Raw genomic sequence first — 20,134 nt, 5'->3', positions numbered from 1 at the left:
ATCTAGCTGGAACTGCACATGAAGTACAAAAGAATCTTAATTGTCCGTTATCATATGCTAATCCCAAGTTATTATATGCTGCTCAGAAGCTACTTGCTATTACTTGTATCATAGACGAAATATGTAATTAGGGTCTGTGGGGTGACCATCCATGAACGTGTAGAATTGGTTGGGTAAATATTGTGTATTTCCTTCGTTCTTAAATATTCGTCATTTTTTTAATACTTGGAACACTTATTTTGATAAAGGATCATTGTTTCTCCCTCCGACCAATCTCACTTACGCCAAATTTTCACTTGTTTTCTCCCACCAAAACCACTCAATATCCTTCGGTGGTTTCTCGGATTCTAAGTAAAGCATTAGAGCAAGATCAAGGGGGTCTTGTCTTAAGATTTTCTTCATTTGACATGTCAGCATTTCATTAATATTAAATAATTAAATTATTGTTTAAGACTGTTCAATCAAATTTAGTCTTCACCTATTAAATCATTTAAGACTTGTAAATTTATGTAAAATATCATTTTATTATTTAATTTAACTCACATACCAAGTCTTAAGTTGAGTCTTAAATTTTTCAAGATTCACTTTAAGACTTTGATAAGACTTGTCTACTTCAATGCTACAATTTCTATACGTCTGATCTTAAGACCGATGAATCATATACCATGTCAGCACAACTCATATCTTAAGACTTGTGGTTGATCATGCTCTTAGGAAATTTGACCTTTTTCGAGTCTCACAATTGTTTCAAATATTAATACAATGTTTACTTATTTTGTTAGGATATTTTGATATTTACTACACTTTAAGTTGCGGGTTTTTGTATTTACGACCTTATAAAATGTAATTTCATATTTACCACATAAATTTTATGAAATGTTTTAAATTCACCACTTCTTAACGGTTTTCATCTAACTTTCAATCTATGTGAACCCTATTTAACTAACTTTTTGAATTGGAAACCTGGGAAACCTGGGAAACCTGATGAAAGAGGAGGAAAATTAAAGAAGTTGGTTAAGTGGCTTCACATGGATGAAAAATCGAATGATATTTGTTAAAAAGTGGTGACTACGAAATTTTTCATAAAATTAAGGTGGTAAATATAAAATTATATTTTATAAGGGGTAAATACAAAAACTCGAAATCTAAAAGGTGATAAATATGAAAAGATCCTATTCGTTATGGCCAAAAATGTTGCAGGTTATAGAACACAAGTAACACAAGAATGAACAATATAACTTGGTAACATTATGTTCTTAAAATTTTGCAACCTTTGTCGCCAAAAAATACACGGTAAAACAACTTTTGTTCAACAACTAGCAACAAGGATCTAAGGGCCAAAACTTTGGTTCAAACAAGGTAGTTTGCTTTAGCTTGAAACAACGAATTATGGTTTGTCCGTTCTCAAGACTCAAAGAAGGGTTAAAAAGAACACAACAGAGAACAAGTATGCAAAAGAAAGAAATTACATTATTTGAAAGCTAATCATAATTCATAAGAGTTTGTGAAGCAAGAACCTCTGCAGTCTGTACAAAAGGGTTCCACAAAGGAAAAAAACCCATGCTGAATATTCGTCTGGTAAAAGCAAAATCAATCAATAAAATAAACAAGATGAAACGACGATCCAAAGATCAAAACTGGAATGGAACTCAGGTATCATCAACTTGAGAATGGAACACAAAGCTCGGAAATGTAATTGTAATTTCCCTGCCAAACACGAATAAAAACATCAGGATTCAGGAAAAACCAATAATGACATTTCTGTTATTCACTTGTCCAACAATCAAAATCTAAAACTATGAACCTAGCAATTGTTCGGACTTACTGCAAATATTGAAGGGTCATGTTCTTCAACAGAGATGGATGTCGGTAGACAAGGGTTCTCCATTCTTCTTTGTCAATCTTACCATCTTGTTTGGTATCTGTTTCAGCAAAGGTCTGCACATAGAACCAGGAATAAATTGAAGTTTATGACATTTTTTTTACAGCAATTAAAGTCGGAATATGTAAATGACAAATAACAGGTCAAAGATGAATGTCTGCAACAAACTTCTTCTATGACATGGTCTGCAAAATTCATAAGAGTGTTGACAATATCAAATGAACCCATAAAAGTAGTCAAAGGGAGGGTTTGATATAGCACCTTGGTGATGATTTCTTCTATGACATGGTCTGCAAGATTCATACCAGTTTCAGCTAATGTGGCCACAACCATTTGCTTCACCTGTATAAAAAAGTTAAAAAACATGTCAAAGTAAGAACACTTACTTACCTCGGAGACAAACCAAGATAATACTAGACAATAACAGTTGCCACCAATGAAGTTTTGGCCTAGTGGTTAAGACCGAGGGCCTGTGTACGATAGGTCTCAGGTTCAAATCCCCCCACCCCCATTTGTAATTATATTGCCCTTGTGGCTCATTAGCACCAAAAAAAAAAAAAAGTAGTAAAGGCGAGTCAGTAATTTTCTATCTTTGATATTGCAAATTGGACAAGAGAAGTGATTATTCTGATTTTCTGTTACAGGTGCAAAATGAGTTATAGATGGATTTACAACATGGAATTTTGCAATAATCACGCATGTCAACTAGAGCTGGTCCAAGACTGAGTTAGCTACGAACAACTCATTTTGTACAATGAGTTTAGAATCCTTGCTGAACTTAATGAATGAATGTGTCATGTTCACAGGCACATAATGGTTAATTTTGCGTCAATCACTAACCCATATCCAGCTCGACAATATTTATAACAGGAATTACAACTCACCTGCTCCCTCTCAATGTAGCCTTGTTGCTTGAGATCATATAGCTTAAAAGAAACTGCAAAATTAAAACAGGTAAGTTTGTGTTAATAGACTCACACAAGAACAACTGTTGACGTATAAAAGTGCACAGAAAAGGCATACCCCCTCCTTTCATAATTTTGCGCTACTTGACCATTCAACAAATCACAGAGAACTGGAAGAGAGCTAATGCGAATGAAAAGTATCATTATAATGCTATAGAATAGGGTGCAATGTACAAGAAAAATCAATAGCCATCTGATATTGACATGTTTTCGGGAAGTTATTGATCCCTATTCCCTAGATCGGTGGTGTTGAATAGCAAAACTATATAACATACGCCTTTTGGGCTTCATGCTTATTATGACCCCTAATGTTCTCAAATTTAGAATTGGAAGGACAACAAATAAACAAGCATTCACAGAGCCAGAGACATACAATCGATTTTCTGTTCGATGGGAGCTTGTGGATGGAATACAGAGAGTCCACGAGCGAACTCCTCAAAACCTAAAACTCCATTATGCTTTGTATCAAACAAGTCAAAGACCTGCAGAAAATAGACAATAGTTGGCATTTCCGAGAATACTATGACAAGTATCAACTAATAGGTCAGAAAACTTAGAACTCGGCAAGGAAAGAAAAAGTCCTCAATCCTCATGCAGCTTCACATTGAACAGGAACGAAGCACAATATTGTTTAAGGAAGAGTATTTTACAGTCCATGGTTAGCAATGTTTTACTTTCATGCCACGAAGAAATATACTGCAGAGGTACCTTCAGTTTCACACAAAGGACTTACCCTATCAGCAAACAAGCTCTCCCTTCTGTTTGTCCTAAACAATGCCAATTGAAATTCTTCCTGCAAAGTACAAAGTATCGCACCAAAGATGCTTATTAAAAGGCAAAATATTAAAAATAAAAATAAAATATAAAGCCAATAGCTTTTTATCATGATTCACGGGACATCGGTATTATGTATATGTACATTTTTTTCTTCTAGTGATATTTTTAGATTCAATTTTTCTTTAGGTTCCACTCAAGGCTTTTAAGGATATTTCTATACACAACTCATTAATAGAAAAATCTTGTAGTAGTGGTGACCGCATAGAGAACATCATAGCTCTTCAAGGTTTAACAATAGTTGATTATTCCAGAAACAATTTCACAGAATGAACAACAAAGACAAAGAATGAAATACAGCCTCCAAACATAAGGTGCACAAACCTTCTGAATGAGACCGTCATCAATCACAGCACTGCTGATTCTTTTAAAAAGCTCATAAAGTGCCTCTATCTCGCTCACACTAACTGCATTGGAGAAGATTTAACTCATTTAAGAAAACATTATACCAGATTTTATAACAAGATCACATTGTGGTAAACAGTAGTAATAATAATTCATACACAGCCTTTTTTAATCGCAAAGATTTCTTACACGTCATTTTCTATTATTTTACTATATATTCATTTTCCCTAGGGTTATGAAGGATAAGTAAAGACTACCATATGATATGAATCTCTGAATACTTGGTTACTGTATTTGTTAGTGAATATTGAATAGTGATCATAAAAGCTTAACTATACCAACCACAGTACAGTGAAATATTTTAATAATTCACAAAACTTCAGACACAAGTCCATAGTTTCTTACAGACAGTCTCCCTCGCTAAACGCTCAGGATCTTCAAGACCTCGGGGTGGTTTAGAACCATCAATTTCACAACATCGCAAAAGGGAAAGAAATAAATGCTGAATTCCATCTATACACTGCACCATGATATTTGCTGCACATCAAAAATCTCCATACCTGTTGGATTTTAAGCCAAATGTCAATAAATAAAAAACGTTGCGTTGGATTGGTATAAACATTCTACCAGAAACAAAACACGTACAACTCCTATTTGGTAGACAGTAATAAATGAAGATAAAGGTAACAAAATTGTATGCAATTTTGTAAATAATATCCCATGCCAATGTCCATGGTAATTAATTTATAAATTTCCCTAACCACTCTATATCACGTCTAAGGTAAGAATGAATTGTAATGGAAATTGATGAAGAAAAGAGATAATAAAGGGAGGAAAAAAATTACCACAGAAATTAGCATCATTCATTAGCATCTACCAAAATTAATGTTCGCTAAATGCTATAACGTACCTGTTGACCATTTCCAAATACTTCTGTTGAGTTCAGTTGTATACGATATTACACGTTAGAGCTCTCCAACTGATCTGTTCCAAAAATCAACACATCCAGCAACCACATCAGATAGACAATCAAAAATAGGATGCCCAAAGAAAGAATGTTCACTGAAGTAAATTCTAACTTTACTGTAAGTTATAGCACGCCTTTTTAATTACAGTATTACACTATCAGTTCTTTACAGAGTACAGAACATCTTGATTGATCTCTCTCAAGGTAATTTCTCTCACTCCCCATCTATTGTCAATCACATCCATCAACCACATCAGATAGACAATAGAAAAGAGGATGCCCAAAGAAAGAATGTTTACTGAAGTAAATTCTAACTTTACTGTAAGTTATAACACGCGTTTTTAATTACAGTATACAGTATTACACAATCAGCTCTTTACAGAGTACAGAACATCTTGATTGATCTCTCTCGCGGTTATTTCTCACACTCCCCATCTATTCTCATCAATAACAGATATACTTTGCTAATCCTACATCACCAAAAACTATCTTGTCAGCAGACATTGCTCATCTTACATTATGCTTGGGTAGCAGAATGACGCAGAATGATCATCTCAGCCTACGTGGGGTAAATACCTTTCCGGGACATTAGCAGTGAACTAAACACTGAAAGTTCTCGTTCAAAAAATAGATGCAGTACGTTAGGTTGAGTCTATACAAAGAGGGGTTCCATATCCATTCATCCTCTCACATTTCCAAACAGAATACTTATGAGAGTGCCGGACAATTGTACCTTCTAAGCATAAGTTATCCAAAATTATCCCCGGACCCTTTTATAGAGTTCACTTATTCATCACAATCTTTATCTCTCAGTCACAATGTTCTACGGCAGGGAACAAAATCCTTAGAAGCAGATCTGCTAGTAGAGGGATTTGGTGTATAGAGTTGTTTTTTCTTTCCTCTTTAATGTGCTTCTCTTTCAGGATTAGGTTTGGCTCTTATCATGATTGGTCACTATGTTCATACACTAGCTCCTTAATGATGCATTTAATATCTGGAATTTCATACACTAGCTCCTAAATCTGCACTTGTTGTTCCCTTCGACAGACAACCTCCATTTTATTCTCTTTCCTATGTTAAATCTTTATTGGCTAAGTGTTTACCACCTCCCTCAACTTCATTGGTGATGTGACTTCATGCTGGTGCCAACACCAACTCCGATATTGAAATTTTAGAATTGAATCCCAATGAGTAAGCAATTCAGAAGGAATTGAGTCACAACATTTAAAAAATTAAAAGAATTGTATTCAGATTCTGATATTCTAGTCAGAGCTTTCAACCCAAAAGCAATCTAAGAAGATTCCGAAGCCCCCTTCAATGACTTAATTCCCTTTTTCCGTTGATCGATAATTCCTTACCTTAAAAAACATCTCCATGTAAACCATTATCTTCTGAAACTCTCCTACATTTAGTGTATCAGCAATTCAGCATCAATGTCATCATAAATAACTATCCCACCTCCTTTCAAAACATTAATCCACCCCCAACACACTGAACGGAAAGGGGGAAACCTAACTCTTTCCAGCCATTCCAGATGGTGTCTACACTCTTAGCAGTATTGCACATTTTCATTCAAACACAACAAAGATAAATAATTTATATATATAAAAAATAAGGATTTATAACAAAGAATCTGAATGTCTGACAAAAGATACTACATTCTGTGTCAATCAAAGCATAAATCATTGCATCAATTAAAAAAATGTCATAAATAATAATAAAAAAGAAACCCCGTTTCAGAAACGATTCAAGAGCAAAAACCCAGAATTCCAGAGAGCTCTAATCAACAAATTCAAGATCCAATCTTAACCAATTTCATGACAATTATAAAAATGATCGATGAAATGAAACTTCAAAAGAGTTCATCAAAATTCAGTAATTCTTACAATTAACGAAACAAAACCAACAATTCTGATCTTCCCACAATTCCCAGAACTTCAAAACAAACAATTCAATCTCTATAATTCAATCAACCCAGAAAAATCAACAACAATTACAAGAAAGATAGATGACGAGATAGAAAAAGCTCACCTTCCGATGCAGCAGAAACTCGCAGACAGGTAGGACAGATAGAGAGAGAGAGGGAGGGGGGAAAGGAGAGAGAAAGAGAGGCGCAACAGACAGCTAAGTAGAGAGAGACAGAGGATGGTAGTGCCTTGTTTATTTTTTTAATAAAATAATTTAGGGTATTTTTGCTTGAGATTGACCATGTTCATCTTTTATAATGTTGATTTGGTTGAAATCATTGAGGGCCGGCAATGGTTAATGGAATAATGGGGGTGTACGATTGTTTGCACAATTTAAGAGATGAATCCCAAATGAATATGGATTCTTGCCTTTTGGCGGTTTGGATAGCAAAGGAAACTAGTTAGCCATCCATATCACTCAACCGGACCGATATGCGATATGCGATATACGATATATTTGATTTAATTTATATGATTGCAGACTTATAATTACGTGATTAGCGCGAAAACTATAAAACTAAAAAGGATTAATATGATATGGCCATTAACTTATAGTTTAGTGTTGGTGATCCGTTACCTATCGTAAGTAGTGTACATATACCAAATCAATATGGATTCTTGCCTTCTTGGTGATTAGGTAATAGTGAAGTGGTTGAACAACAAAGGGAATTAGTTAGCCGTCGTTAGCACTAAACTTGCTCGATATGAGATGTATTTAATCATATACAGTTACAGTCATGTGATTAGTGCGGGAAGTAGGAAAGTTCGGAAGTGATACGCCGGTGTATTGACTTATACGGAGTATTGTGAACATTAACGACCTATTACCTATGGTAAAGGGTGAGTATCAGTAAATAATTTATTTTATATTGGCATATTGCTATAGTATATTGCTATCAAACTCGTGGTTATAATGCTTGTGGTTTATCTTTTCATGTAATACATTGTACCTTGATTTGATATCAAAACTACTATGTAATCAAGTTATGATTAGCTGTTCAAAAGTATCCCTTCAATTATCTAAAGAGTTTATTTAGAAATTATGAAGTACAGAGAAGTCTTTTGATCTCCTTGATCTTCTTTAAGGTCATTTTCAAGACCATTTCACAATATGATTTGTCAAAAAGATAATAATCTAAAATTCTAAACAATAGTTTAATATTTCTTTCCCCTACTTACGCTATGAAGTAAATAGGTCATTGGATCAGACCAATACGTCCCAACACGAAAAGCACGACACATCCTGAACAACGTATTTTTCAAAAGATAAACACGAAACAACGCACTACACGACAAAGCATAATGAATTGTATGTAATTCAATTTAGGCACGAAAGCATGACATATGGTACATGGATTTGGGTTGGGCCAGGCCGGGCCGGGCTTGAGCCAATGTTTTGAAAAGCTTCCAGGCCCAAAAGACACGGGCTCGACACGAGACATGGTACAAGCCTTCTAGGTGAGAGTGGGCTTTTGGCCCTTAGTATCAGAACTGGCCTACAAAAGCTACAAATCTACAATTACATATTCCAACCCGGTTAGAACACCGCCCCAAAATTCACAGGGCTTCATATAAAGCTTCAACAATCACATCCGAAACAAATAAAATCAACTGCACTTGAAAGCGCCAAATTAATATACGTCGATAAATAATTTCTAGGGTTCATTCGCTTCCCCCAATTATCTTCGTCTAATTTCAGATTTTTAATTCTAAATTTCGAATTTTCCAATTTCTTGGCAAATTTTTCGAACAATTTGAAGAAGATTAAGAATCTCAGGGTGAAGAAATCAAATTGAGATGGGGAAGAGGAAGGAGAGGAGATTAGCATCGAAGATTGGTGCCGGTCGCAGAGTTAAGCTCGATCTTTTCGCTGAACCCTCTGGTACTTGTTATTTTCTCTCTACTAGGGTTTGAATTACTTCGTATAAGACTAAGATGATTTGCTTACTTTTAGCAATTATTATTGCTTATTATGTACCAATCAGTGTTATTAATGTTTAGTTGATGCTTAATATTTCTGCTTTTAGCTCCTTATAGTTAGCCGATGGCCGTGTATTGTATTGAGTTCAATTTGTTGAACTTTTTTTTTGAACTTAGGGTTAGAATTGCAGAACAATTGTAATTTGCATTGTAAGAACGAATTATTACTAATTTGCTTCTTGCGGGAGCCTCTTTGAGGCAATGGGGTAATGATAATGATAATGTAGTGGATTTTAGGTAAGTTGGTGGATTTTTGAAGAACTGGTTTAGTTAGTTATTTGATTTTTCAATTGAGTTGTTTTCTAAGTTAAAGAACTAGTTTTGCCTTTTGTTTTTGTTTCAATTGTTTGATAATTATACACAGCTAAGATAAAGAAATTTAAGATTTGATTTTAGTTTGTGTTATCTTAAGTTCGGAAAATTTCCTTTCTTTTAATTTGTTCATGGTGGTTAATTAATTAGGAGATTTGGGTGGCACCTCCGCAAAAGATGATGGTGGAAACGATGTGGACAGCAAACATGATCTGGAGTTGCCCAATTCACCCTCTTCTTCAGGTGGGTTCTGTCGGATTTCTTCAAAAGGATTTTGTAAAGAAGGCATGAGTATACGGGAATTGTCTTCATGGAATATGGGTTTTTGATATAAGAAATATTGCTTTTCCTTCCAAGTATCTGTTTTCAGAATGTAGAGTGGCTGTGGTGTTAGGAACATTCACTGGTGAGATCAGCCCTGTCCTGCCATAGTGATTCAGTGAATGTCTTCCTACATTTAATGCTGTTTCAGGCAGCATCGCAGCATTATGGAGAATTGCACGGGAAATATTCTCTTCGGTTCGTATATCTCTCACTTCATTAATATCACACCTTGCTGACATTTCTTGATGTATATCAGGTTGGTGGTGAACAGATTATAAGTGCTCTTATGCTAGTCCGTTTTGAGCTGTTTGAACATCATTTGCTCACTTTTGGACGTTTACCTCTTCCATATCTCTGTTACCCCTGAATGTTTTTGAGATGTCCTGTATTGTTAGAATTGTGAAAGTGTCGCACAAGTTTATAATTTCTTGAAATTGTGTTTCAGGTCAACCACAAGAGAACCCTCTATCACTCCTTGGTCAATATAGCGATGATGAATTGGATGATGGATCAAATGAAGCAGCTACTAACTCCGATGATGATAAACAGGTTACTGTTAACTGTTTACCTAGCATGCTGAGCTTGAACTTTGAGCATGACCTATAAAACTTTTATACCAAACTTGAACTCCTGTGCTTTTTAGAAGATATAATGTTACATACTACTTCGTGTTGGGGAATAGTTAAATGGCATTCTTCTGCCGGGAAGCAATATTTACTCTTGACTGTATTTACCGTAAGTATTCCGATGCTTTTCTCCCTTCAAATTAGGAAATTGACTTACAAGACCCTTTTATTCCCAATAGTTGTTAAGCCTTTGTGGGGTTGGTGTTTGTTTGAAGTTAGTATTCAACCATGAAATAAAGCATGGGGAAGTAGTTTCTGTTCCAAACTTCCAGTCTACATATTTGGGTCTGAGTGATTTAATTAATGAACTTCCTAAATCTGTCTTTCGACTCCTGTCACATTTTCACAGGCTAAAAGCTCTTCCCACGAGCCATTTGAAGAGGGAGAAATTGTTGATATTGAGGACCATTCTTCTCAACCAACACACAATTTGGACGTAGGGGAAGAGTCTGTGTCAGCTAGTGCTTCACCGATAGCAGAGGCTGATGCTGAGAGGAATAATATGGTTAGTTTGGACGAGAAAGATCATAAAGTTGACATTGAGAACAAAGACCATGTGATTGTGGCTTCTGATACTAAAATTACTGAAGGCATAAGTTCCACATGGAAAATGGTATTGCATGAAGAGAGTAACCGGTACTATTACTGGAACACCGTCACTGGAGAAACTTCATGGGATGTACCTGAAAGTTTGGGCCAGGGTGCTGCATTGCCCAATGAGCTTGAAAATTTGGGGGCAGAAATGAAAGTGAGTGCGGCTCCTCCAGTTTCTTTTGGGGTGAATCTGGATGAATTTTCAGCCAGTCAAGGTGTAGGGTACACTGGTGAAATTTCAGATATGAAGACCATGTATGAATCAGGAGTCCTGTCGAGTCAACCTCTTGAGCAAAGTGGAGTTGATGGAAGTCAGTATTTGGGGGGCTTCTCTGCGGTTGGTGCGCTTCCTTATGAAGCTTCTACTCTTGGGAACTATTCTTTTTCTGCACAGTTAAATGCTAGTGGTGGAAATTTAGCTGCTGGTAGTTACGAGGGACATGATCAGATTGCATTAACCACAGAACATGGGGCAGTTGATCTCCCTTCACACCTTGTGAAAAAGGGGGAAGCGTTGCTGGAGAGACTGAAGTTGCTACAAAGGTAGGATACTAATGTGTTTGTTTTAACCCTAAGTTTGCCTCACAGTGTAATTATTATTTTTTGGTTCTTAAGTTAATGTCCTTTTTGTGTTGTTAATTATTTCAGGTCAGGGGTTGACTCAGTTGAACATGGTTGGTTATCCAAATATATGTTGGAAATTGAAATTCGTCTTTCTGATATCGGGTGTCTTTTACCCTATGGCTTGTCGTTGGTTCCATTTTGGATGCATTCAGAAACACGGCTGAATCAGCTTGAAAATGCTATCAACAGTGAAACTGGGTACCAGTACAATAATGTTAGTGTGTTGCATGCTTCCACTGAAAGGAAGGAGGCAATTCTGGAAGTTGGAGGGGAAGTTAACGAGGATGCAAATATGAGAAAGCTGTCTCCTGAAAATCATGTTGATTCTGTGCATAATGTGGATACATCAGTGATGGTTGAGAAAGCTGTACATGATGACGCTTCAGATGATGCCATCGTAAATGTTCAACTAACTTCTCCACAAGAGCCTCATGTGCATAAAACTAATAAAGAAATTGACGAGGCTGCAGTTCATGGCAAAGCAAGCCCAAATACCGAGATTCAAGCTAATGAAGACGTGGACATGGATATTGACATGGAAGTTGAAGATCAAAGTCCTGCAAGGGAAAGTGTTGTTGGTATTGGAGATCAACTGGTAGCCCCGTCAGGGGAATTACTTCAGACTAATGCTTCAGTGGCAGGGATTTCCTTGGCACCTGAAAGCGATTTTTTTATTCCACCTCCCCCAGAGGAGGAATGGATTCCCCCACCCCCACCAGACGAGGGGATTCCTCCTCCTCCATCCGATGAGCCTCCCGAGTCTCAATTTCCACCCCCATCTGAACCGGAACCCCTGACATCCATCTATAGTCAACAATACAATAATACTTATATAGACCCTAGTGTGAACTGCTATGGAAACACAGTTATGGAATCGGTAGGCACTAGTTTTCATGATCAGGCTGGTGCAAATCAGATAGCAACTCTCACTCCCCAAGCTTATTATGCTGCCGCCTCAATTGCTCAATCCACCCCAGTGCTGAATTCTGTTGACTCTGCCGTGTACTATGGCATTAACGGGACATTGCCAGTAGTTCATATGGCCAGTACTATAGGTCCATCTAACTTCCAGGCTGCATCTTCTTTGCCGAAACAGTTCGTAGATCCTCTTATCCCTGGTGCGGAGACAGATATTGCCCCTACTCAGTTCTCTTCAGCTTTTATAGCAGTATCTGCTCCAGCAACTGTATCGACAAAAGAATATGTTTCACTTCCTTCTTACAGTGCTAGTGCAACTTGTGCTACGGTTACTAGTACATCTGATGCTGTTTCTGATGCATCTGCTGCAGTCTCAAAGGTGCAGTCCAAAGGTAGTCTCTCTTCTCTGTTCACAACGATTGTTTAAGGGTTTTGTAGTAAATTGCAAGAAACTGTGGTCTGGTCTCTTTAGCAACATAAATGTTCCAATTAAGATAGTTGGTAGACCTCACATAGGAACTGCTATTTATGCTCCATTCTTTGTTTTTTCGGTGAGCTAATTGAATCAATAGAACCTACGGTAAAAATGAATAATGTAAGTCAAATATTATGAACTCTAGAGTGTGGAACTGTGAGCACTCTGAGCAGTTCCCTGTTTCAAATGGTTATGAGAGGATAAAGGGAGAGGATATGATCTTTTTTTCGTGTAGACTGGTCAGCATATATTCCTTCTGATCTAGGTTTTATTTAACTGATTTCTCACAAAATATTATAGAGTCTAAAAAAAGAAATTCATCCAGTGGTAATTAAGAAAGTTGGTTCGATGAATTGATATTTATTAACCAAAGAGGACAATGTTTTGGGATGTCTCGAAATAGCTAGTTGGTCAAACATAGTGGGACAATTCGAGATTGTTGACGACAAGGTTGAATGATTAGCATCTTTAATCAAGGGTTTGCTCTTTCCTGTTTATTTTATTTTATTTATTTGAAGAGGATGCAGAAGGCCATACATGTTTACTGTACTTCTAAAATGTTTTTCTTTATTGTGCAACTTGGAATGGTAGTCGTAAATTGGAAATAATTATCTTTGTATCCCTTCCTCACATTTTTCTTAGAGAAAAATGTTTTTGCAACTTGATTGGTACGGTCATACAGTGCGATCCTGACTTTTTTTTCCCTTGGAGAATGTTTTTTTTTTTTTTAAAGACCTGGGTGTTTTTTTTTGGAAATAGTTGCTTTACTGCTTTGTACTGATTTAGGGTAGGCAAGGTTGTGTATACTGCAGGACCTTCCCATACCCTGCAACGATGAATTTTAATGTTGGTAATTTATATGTTGTTTGTCTACAATGTTATGCTTGGAGAGTCCATAATTCAGGGTTTTGAGCAGTTGAGCAATGACACTTTTTTTTTTCAATTGCAGTTTCACGAATGAAAAAGCCAAAGGTTTCTGTGACTTCTTCTTTAAGATCTAACAAGAAAGTATCTGGTTTGGTGGACAAGGTAACTTAATACGATCATTCTTCATTAACATTCTAGTTCATAGATGAAGATAATGAATTCATAATGTTGTGTATATTTCATTTATCAGTGGAAAGCTGCAAAAGAGGAGTTACGGGAAGAGGAGAAAGAGGAATGTATAACTCCGTTGGAAATTCTTGAAAAGAAGAGACAACGAGAGATTGAGGTAATGATTGGATGTTCTCTTATTTTTGTGGTATGCTGTATAAGGGAGTAATGTCAAGCTAAACTGTTGATTTGAATGCAGGGATGGCGCGCTCAGCAGATTGCAAGTGGGGAGGCTAAAGAAAATGCTAATTTCCAACCGCTTGGTGGTGATTGGTGAGCAAGCCTTTACATGCTAGGACAATGCTCTTATAAAGTTCTCAAATAGTCAAATCCACATACCTAGTATCAGTTTTTTTTTTCCTTTTGAGGGGAAAGTATCAGCTGTTTCTGTTGAATATGTTGTAATTCTTTATCTGATTTGCAAGTCCTGTTCTTATTTGGTGATACTACACAGGCGTGAACGTGTGAAGCGCAGGAGAGCTAAGAAAGAAGCTGTTGGGGGGACAACCTCAGACAGCGCAGATGATGGGTCCAAGCAACCTGATTTAAGTGAACTTTCTAAAGATCTTTCTCCTGGGTGGCAGGTAATGTCATTTACACTTATCTCTGAATTCAGCTTTGGAGATTTATGTTGGTTTGCTGTTGTGTTTTTGCTAATTCTCTGGATGGTGTGCCTGATTTTAAAATGGAGTCCATCTTCGCTTCGTATTCAAGTTGTTGCAAATATGGCTTAGTGCGTGTCTAACATAATTTCTGTGGATTGGTTTACTATGATTTATAATTAGGGTGCGTTTTATTCACCTGATTTTCACTTATTTTTCGTGAACTCATCTTATCTGTACTTAACCGAAATTATCAAAACTTATTTTAGTTATAAATCGTACTTGTTCATCCCTTATTTTCCCTAAATTTATCTTATTTGAACTTATTTTTCCTGAAATAAGTGAAAACAAGGTAAATAGAATAAAGCCTAAAGTGATTGATACGGAGTAATATCTAATAAATACATTGTATAGAAAGTGGTTTATTGGTTATTATGTTAAATATTAATGCCATTTGTACAAAATTTTCAGGCATATTGGGATGATTCATCTAAGCAGGTTTACTATGCAAATTCAATCACATCCGAGACTACCTGGACTAAACCAACGAAATAAAGACTTGAAGCCGCACACTGTACCTTGCGGTTGTCATTGTAATTGGTGCTCACTGTATATTAAAGAGTTTTCGCACCTGATTTTAGATTTGTAGTTACTCTGAAACGTAAGGCAATTTTTCCACAGCCTACTTTTTAATGCAAATATATTTTGATATAGATATGGTGTTTCTCTTGGCCGCTGTTGAACTAAAGATGGTTGTGGCCCGGCCCGACCTGGCATGGGCACGAAGTCCTGGGCCGGGCCTGGGACAATTTTTTTGGGGGTAAACACGACAATGCACAACACGACAAAGCACGCTAAATTTTGTAAAATTAGGCTTAGGCATGACGGTCCGACCTGATCCGGCACAAAAGCCCATGGGTCTGGACCCTGTTTTGAAATTTCCAGTCCGGCACGGCACGAAGGCGAGTGGGCCTGGCCCGTTTAGGTACCCGAAGCCTGGCCCGACCTGGCCACAGCCATCTTTAGTTTAACTGTGTTACTTCAAAATTTACAAGGTGTTGCAATTTCTGACAGAGCAAGAATTGTTTTGCAGTTTGTAATTCTATGGGCTAATGGCTATGCTGGTAACGGCAGTCCATGACAAATCATTGGTGGAGGAGATTTTACATGTTACATCCGTACTCACCAAAGGGAAGATTGTTGATTGATTGAGAGTATTCTTATTGCTACTACGACCATACTCCATGCATCACATGGTCACACTAACCCTACGAGTTGCAACAAGACACACTTTGGAGTACAATTACGACGTACTCTTTGTGTGTGTGTTTTTTTGGGTCCCATTTGTCATTTTAGGCCGTTCTTAAAAGATTGTCCCATTACCATAGAAGCTTATGGGCTACACTTTTACGCTTACATAAATTAAATTTGGTCCATCAGTTTTGTCTCTTCAATTCTACACAACCAAGGCTTAATAAAACACTATTTGTACATGGGTAAATAATTAGGGACAGAGGGAGTAGTCTTTATCAATAGATGGTTCCAACTTCCAACTCTGTCGATACTTAGTTGAAATTGAGCAACCTCACTTCGCATAAGCTACTTCATACGTTAATAATGTGAGTTTTTAGAGAAATGCCTGATTCCGCAAGGCAAGATAACTTCACCGAAACTTGCTTAGATTCGGTCTTGTTAGGGCTTCTAAGACTGTTGGCGCTGGCTGTGGAGAGGGAATACCACAATTCTTCTTGGAGGAAGGTTGGTCTGCCCTTTCGGTGTTTCCACCTCTCGTCTATCAAAGTTTTTTTTCAAAATCTCGTCCGAGAACTTGTATGGAGAAGGATAAACTAGACCGTGGTAGAAAGCTAGAGAGATTAATACCCCTCCGTTTCTTTTTGTTTGTTACGTTTGGACTTTTGTATGTTTATTAACGTATATATAATAAAGATATTTTTTTTAAAATGCTTTACATTTCATCATTAATCCTGATTTCATTTCCCAAAATCTGATATTTATTGTCTCTTTGAATATAGTGCAAATCAGCTTTTATTTTTAATTAAAAAATAAAATAAACCCAAGTAAAACTTAGGAAATTATAAATAAATTTAATGAGTTGAAAAAATTGGACAATTAAAATTAAAAGCTGGCACAAAAAATGACAGTATAATAACTTTATAAAAGGAAAGATTCTCTCACGTAAAAAAAATATTGTGAAACACTCTAAAAGGAAAACGTAACAAACAAAAAGAAACGAATGAAGTAGTAATTAAAGTTATTCCCAAAGTTAGAAGATAATTGATTTTGGTGCTTCTTTTTGCGAGCAGTGCACAGTTGTCTGTGCTGTCTTCTCAAGAGTGTCAAAATCAATTCTCAAGTTAGAAGTTAATTGTCGTGAATACTCCTTTATAGGATGTGGAAATTGCAACTAACTGAAGCAGACCGTTCATGCAGGAAGATGATACATATACCCTCTGGGTATCAAATAGTAACATATCATGGGCTCTCATTGGTTGTTTTCACATAATCAACCCCACATGAGAGTAAAATTTAAATCTAAAATAGCAACCCGACATGAAATTTAAAATTCTAAACCAATCACAACCAATGATATCATACCCAGGGGTTATATGTAGCCTTTTCGATTCATGCATTCCAGAATTGTCTTCTTCTCCTCACCCCCACCATGTGATCATCCTCATTTTGAGGTTTTGATTAGAAAAAGTAAAAAGGTTATTTTGTAACCCTCATAACAAGTTTAACTGTTTAACTTGTCATAAGTTTAAAATATATATAAAAGAATAAAGATGCATGGTTTCATTTAAAAAAAAAGAAAAAGAATCCAAGTATCTTCATGTTCATGGCACTTTTCCTCACATAATAAATCCACTCAAATTGTCAAATTAACATTAAATTAAGCCTTCTTTTGTCAATGCATTTGCATAGTTGAGGAAGATAAGCTTGACTTAGAATTGGACTTATCCATCTCGGATAGATCCGCCCCGACCGAGTATCCACGGCGAAACCCGGATTTGTTCCCATTCCTATGCAGCCTACACCGGAAGGATCCGATATGGGTAGTTGGAGAGCAAAGACAGTTAATCCGAGTACTTGATGACTTTTTTAATAGTCCCTCTTGTTGGGCCTCTACCTCCTTATGGGCCTCCACTTGCTTATGGGCCTCTTCTTTGTTTAGATTTAGCAATGAGCTTTTGCGATTCATGGGTGGGTCCTCCTTTTTCTGATCCATGGATCTCCTAATTGTTTGGGGCCTAATAGTCATTATTCAACAAGAATATGATTTACATGTTAGATAAAATGTCATAATCCGAAATACAATATGCAATGTAAAATAATCAATTATTATCACATGATCAAAGATTAGGTGGACCTAGTAGTATTTGCTCTAAATAAAATCTATCTCATTCTTGGATATATCTTGATTTAGGTGATATAGAGGGTGTTTTATTTTGGGTTGGGGGGGATATTTTATCAATTTTGCTTGTTTTAAATTCTGCAAATTAAAAAAACGGATCAAATGAGAAAAAAAAACATTTTTGGGTACAACATGAAGTAGATTCTCCGGCCTTATTTAATCAATTTTGCTTGTTTTAATTTCTGCAAATTAAAAAAACGGATCAAGTGAGAAGAAAAAAAACATTCTTGAATACAACACGAAGTAGATTCTCAATATACTAGTGAAAATGATTGTATCTACAACACATGTGAGATCAATCACCACTAGCTTCCCTTATCTGTTCCTTGATTCCCAAGAACCCTTACATGCTAACCCGTAATGGGTTGATCTGTGCGATGTTCTCATCTTATAGGACGTGTTACCGAAAAAAGATAGGGAAAAGGCAAACCTGATGATTATATCTTCAAAATTGAATTTATTAGGAGAAATTTGGGTGAGAAGGTGAGTTGTTGGTTACCCAAGGTTCTTGTGCCTTTTATTTTGATAAAGATTTGAGCAGAGATGAGACAAAACCCCTTAGAGAAAGGGGAAGAAAATAAAAATGTAAATAGAATAAAAGTAAAATAGAACAAAAGTGACCAATTTTGAGCTTGTTTATTCCTGATTTCTTTAGGTACTTCCTATTTTTAATGTCCCAAATTTGTGGTTTATGACTTTATGCAGATATTAACAGCTAATTAGGTTACTAATTTTAGGCATGAATCAATGTGTCTATGTGAAATTAGGGCGTGCATCTAGGCATTGATGATTTTGTAGGTTGTTTAATTTTAACTTACAGGTGGTTAATTAAAAGATATATTGCTCTAGGAAGTATCCAGAATACCGCTGCCATTTTGGTGAGCGTCCGCCGTGTGAAGATGTCCACGAGCGTGTGTAAGGTGACCACTTATATAGTTATATAGTTACTAGCTTTTTATGTAAGTGTTGAGTGCGTGATTTTTAAAATGTAGGTAAACTAACATTAAGAAATCATTATTTCTTATCGTAGAAGGACTACCCTCTTTTTCTTTTCTTTTTTAAATTTGAACATAACACTTCCAAGATTTCATAAATCAGTTCGCTAATCTCGATTTTTTTTATAATCAAATATATATACGAAGTAATTTTTTTTTACAAAGACAAATATATTTCTTTGAGGAATTGCATATTTATGGTTAACAAAATAACATCATATAAGTTATTCAATAGTATTTCATGGTTAGCAAAATAGAAAATTATGTTTTAATATAAAATTTTAAATTAATTGGAGTGTATTTTATAATTTGTCGTTGTCTCAGGCGTTTCTTTATATAACAAAATATGCGTTCATCACAAACAGGCATACGAAAACATAAAATCCACACGCTTGGAACGCCATTTTTCGTCTTTTAGATACTACTTCCTACGTCTTTTAATACTCGCAACGTTTGTTAGTTGCACACATGTCAATGCACAACTTAGATCATTTATATCTTAAATTCTCTTTATGCAAAAATTATAAAAAGTTGATATTTTGAAAATTCACATTGAGACGAATCTAACAAAATCCCACATGACTATGTTTTATCTTATATAAAAAACACTACGAATAGTCAAAGTAGATTATATGAATAGTGACAAAAGTCCAAACATTGCGAGTATTAAAAGACGGAGGAAGTATGATATAGATAATGTATGTAACAATTTGCAAAATAACCTTCGTTGTGTAACTTGTGTGTATAGGCTCTCTGTCCACTAAATTTATAGACATAGAAGAAACATGATGTATGTTTATCTCCTTTCATTTGAAAATTTATGAAGGTATCAACATTTTTACAGAAAAACTAGCTTCTAATATGTTCCCTAAGCAATGAGCACGCGACTTTACGTGGGAAAAGACTCAAAGAACTTCAACATGGACTTGAAGATTGTGAGCTTCAAACATTAACGAATGATCAAGAACTTCAACATGGACTTGAAGATTGTGAGCTTCAAACATTAACGAATGATCAAGAACGAGGAATCTGCAGCTCACTCTCGATCTAAGAAACTGGTTGTTCTGTTCTGATCTGTTTTTCTCTGTTTTCTGTCTTTAGAACGCGGTTATGACAGAAATTGAAGGCATAAGATTACTGGTTATGATGAAAGATACCCAAACATGAACAAAAAATACTGAGACAGGAAGACAATC

General features: G+C 36.0%; 2 protein-coding genes across 8 annotated transcripts; one reads left to right on the top strand and one right to left on the bottom strand.

The window, feature by feature from the left end:
• Nucleotides 1-1,448: 1,448 nt before the first annotated feature.
• Nucleotides 1,449-7,260, bottom strand: LOC110782058 (calcineurin B-like protein 3). Of its 2 annotated transcripts, none has more exons than XM_021986121.2 (10): nucleotides 7,025-7,260; nucleotides 4,937-5,010; nucleotides 4,432-4,586; nucleotides 4,006-4,088; nucleotides 3,581-3,640; nucleotides 3,221-3,329; nucleotides 2,767-2,819; nucleotides 2,144-2,224; nucleotides 1,826-1,938; nucleotides 1,449-1,707 (listed from the first exon to the last, which is right to left on the bottom strand). In XM_021986121.2, the coding sequence occupies exons 3-10, from the start codon at nucleotides 4,553-4,555 to the stop codon at nucleotides 1,650-1,652; spliced, it is 681 nt and encodes a 226-aa protein (XP_021841813.1). In that variant the 5' UTR covers nucleotides 4,556-4,586; nucleotides 4,937-5,010; nucleotides 7,025-7,260; the 3' UTR covers nucleotides 1,449-1,649. The 2 variants fall into 2 exon arrangements, with proteins under 2 accessions (XP_021841813.1, XP_056693766.1); XM_056837788.1 differs by lacking the exon at nucleotides 7,025-7,260 and adding an exon at nucleotides 6,880-6,902.
• Nucleotides 7,261-8,495: 1,235 nt separating this feature from the next.
• LOC110782059 (uncharacterized) lies at nucleotides 8,496-15,223 on the top strand. Of its 6 annotated transcripts, none has more exons than XM_021986122.2 (10): nucleotides 8,496-8,842; nucleotides 9,403-9,495; nucleotides 10,022-10,125; nucleotides 10,552-11,339; nucleotides 11,445-12,730; nucleotides 13,763-13,842; nucleotides 13,931-14,026; nucleotides 14,108-14,181; nucleotides 14,363-14,492; nucleotides 14,982-15,223. In XM_021986122.2, exons 1-10 carry the CDS (start codon nucleotides 8,758-8,760, stop codon nucleotides 15,063-15,065), a joined length of 2,820 nt encoding a protein of 939 aa, XP_021841814.2. In that variant the 5' UTR covers nucleotides 8,496-8,757; the 3' UTR covers nucleotides 15,066-15,223. The 6 variants fall into 6 exon arrangements, with proteins under 6 accessions (XP_021841814.2, XP_056693763.1, XP_056693765.1 ...); XM_056837785.1 differs by having other exon boundaries at nucleotides 8,787-8,842; nucleotides 9,403-9,771; XM_056837787.1 differs by having other exon boundaries at nucleotides 8,787-8,842; nucleotides 9,403-9,832; nucleotides 10,022-10,311.
• Nucleotides 15,224-20,134: the final 4,911 nt, after the last annotated feature.

This window comes from Spinacia oleracea, chromosome 2 (assembly GCF_020520425.1).
Source record: "Spinacia oleracea cultivar Varoflay chromosome 2, BTI_SOV_V1, whole genome shotgun sequence".
Lineage (NCBI taxonomy): Eukaryota > Viridiplantae > Streptophyta > Magnoliopsida > Caryophyllales > Amaranthaceae > Spinacia > Spinacia oleracea.
Note: the sequence above shows the minus strand (reverse complement) of the source record. Positions and strands in the feature narration are given on the sequence as shown.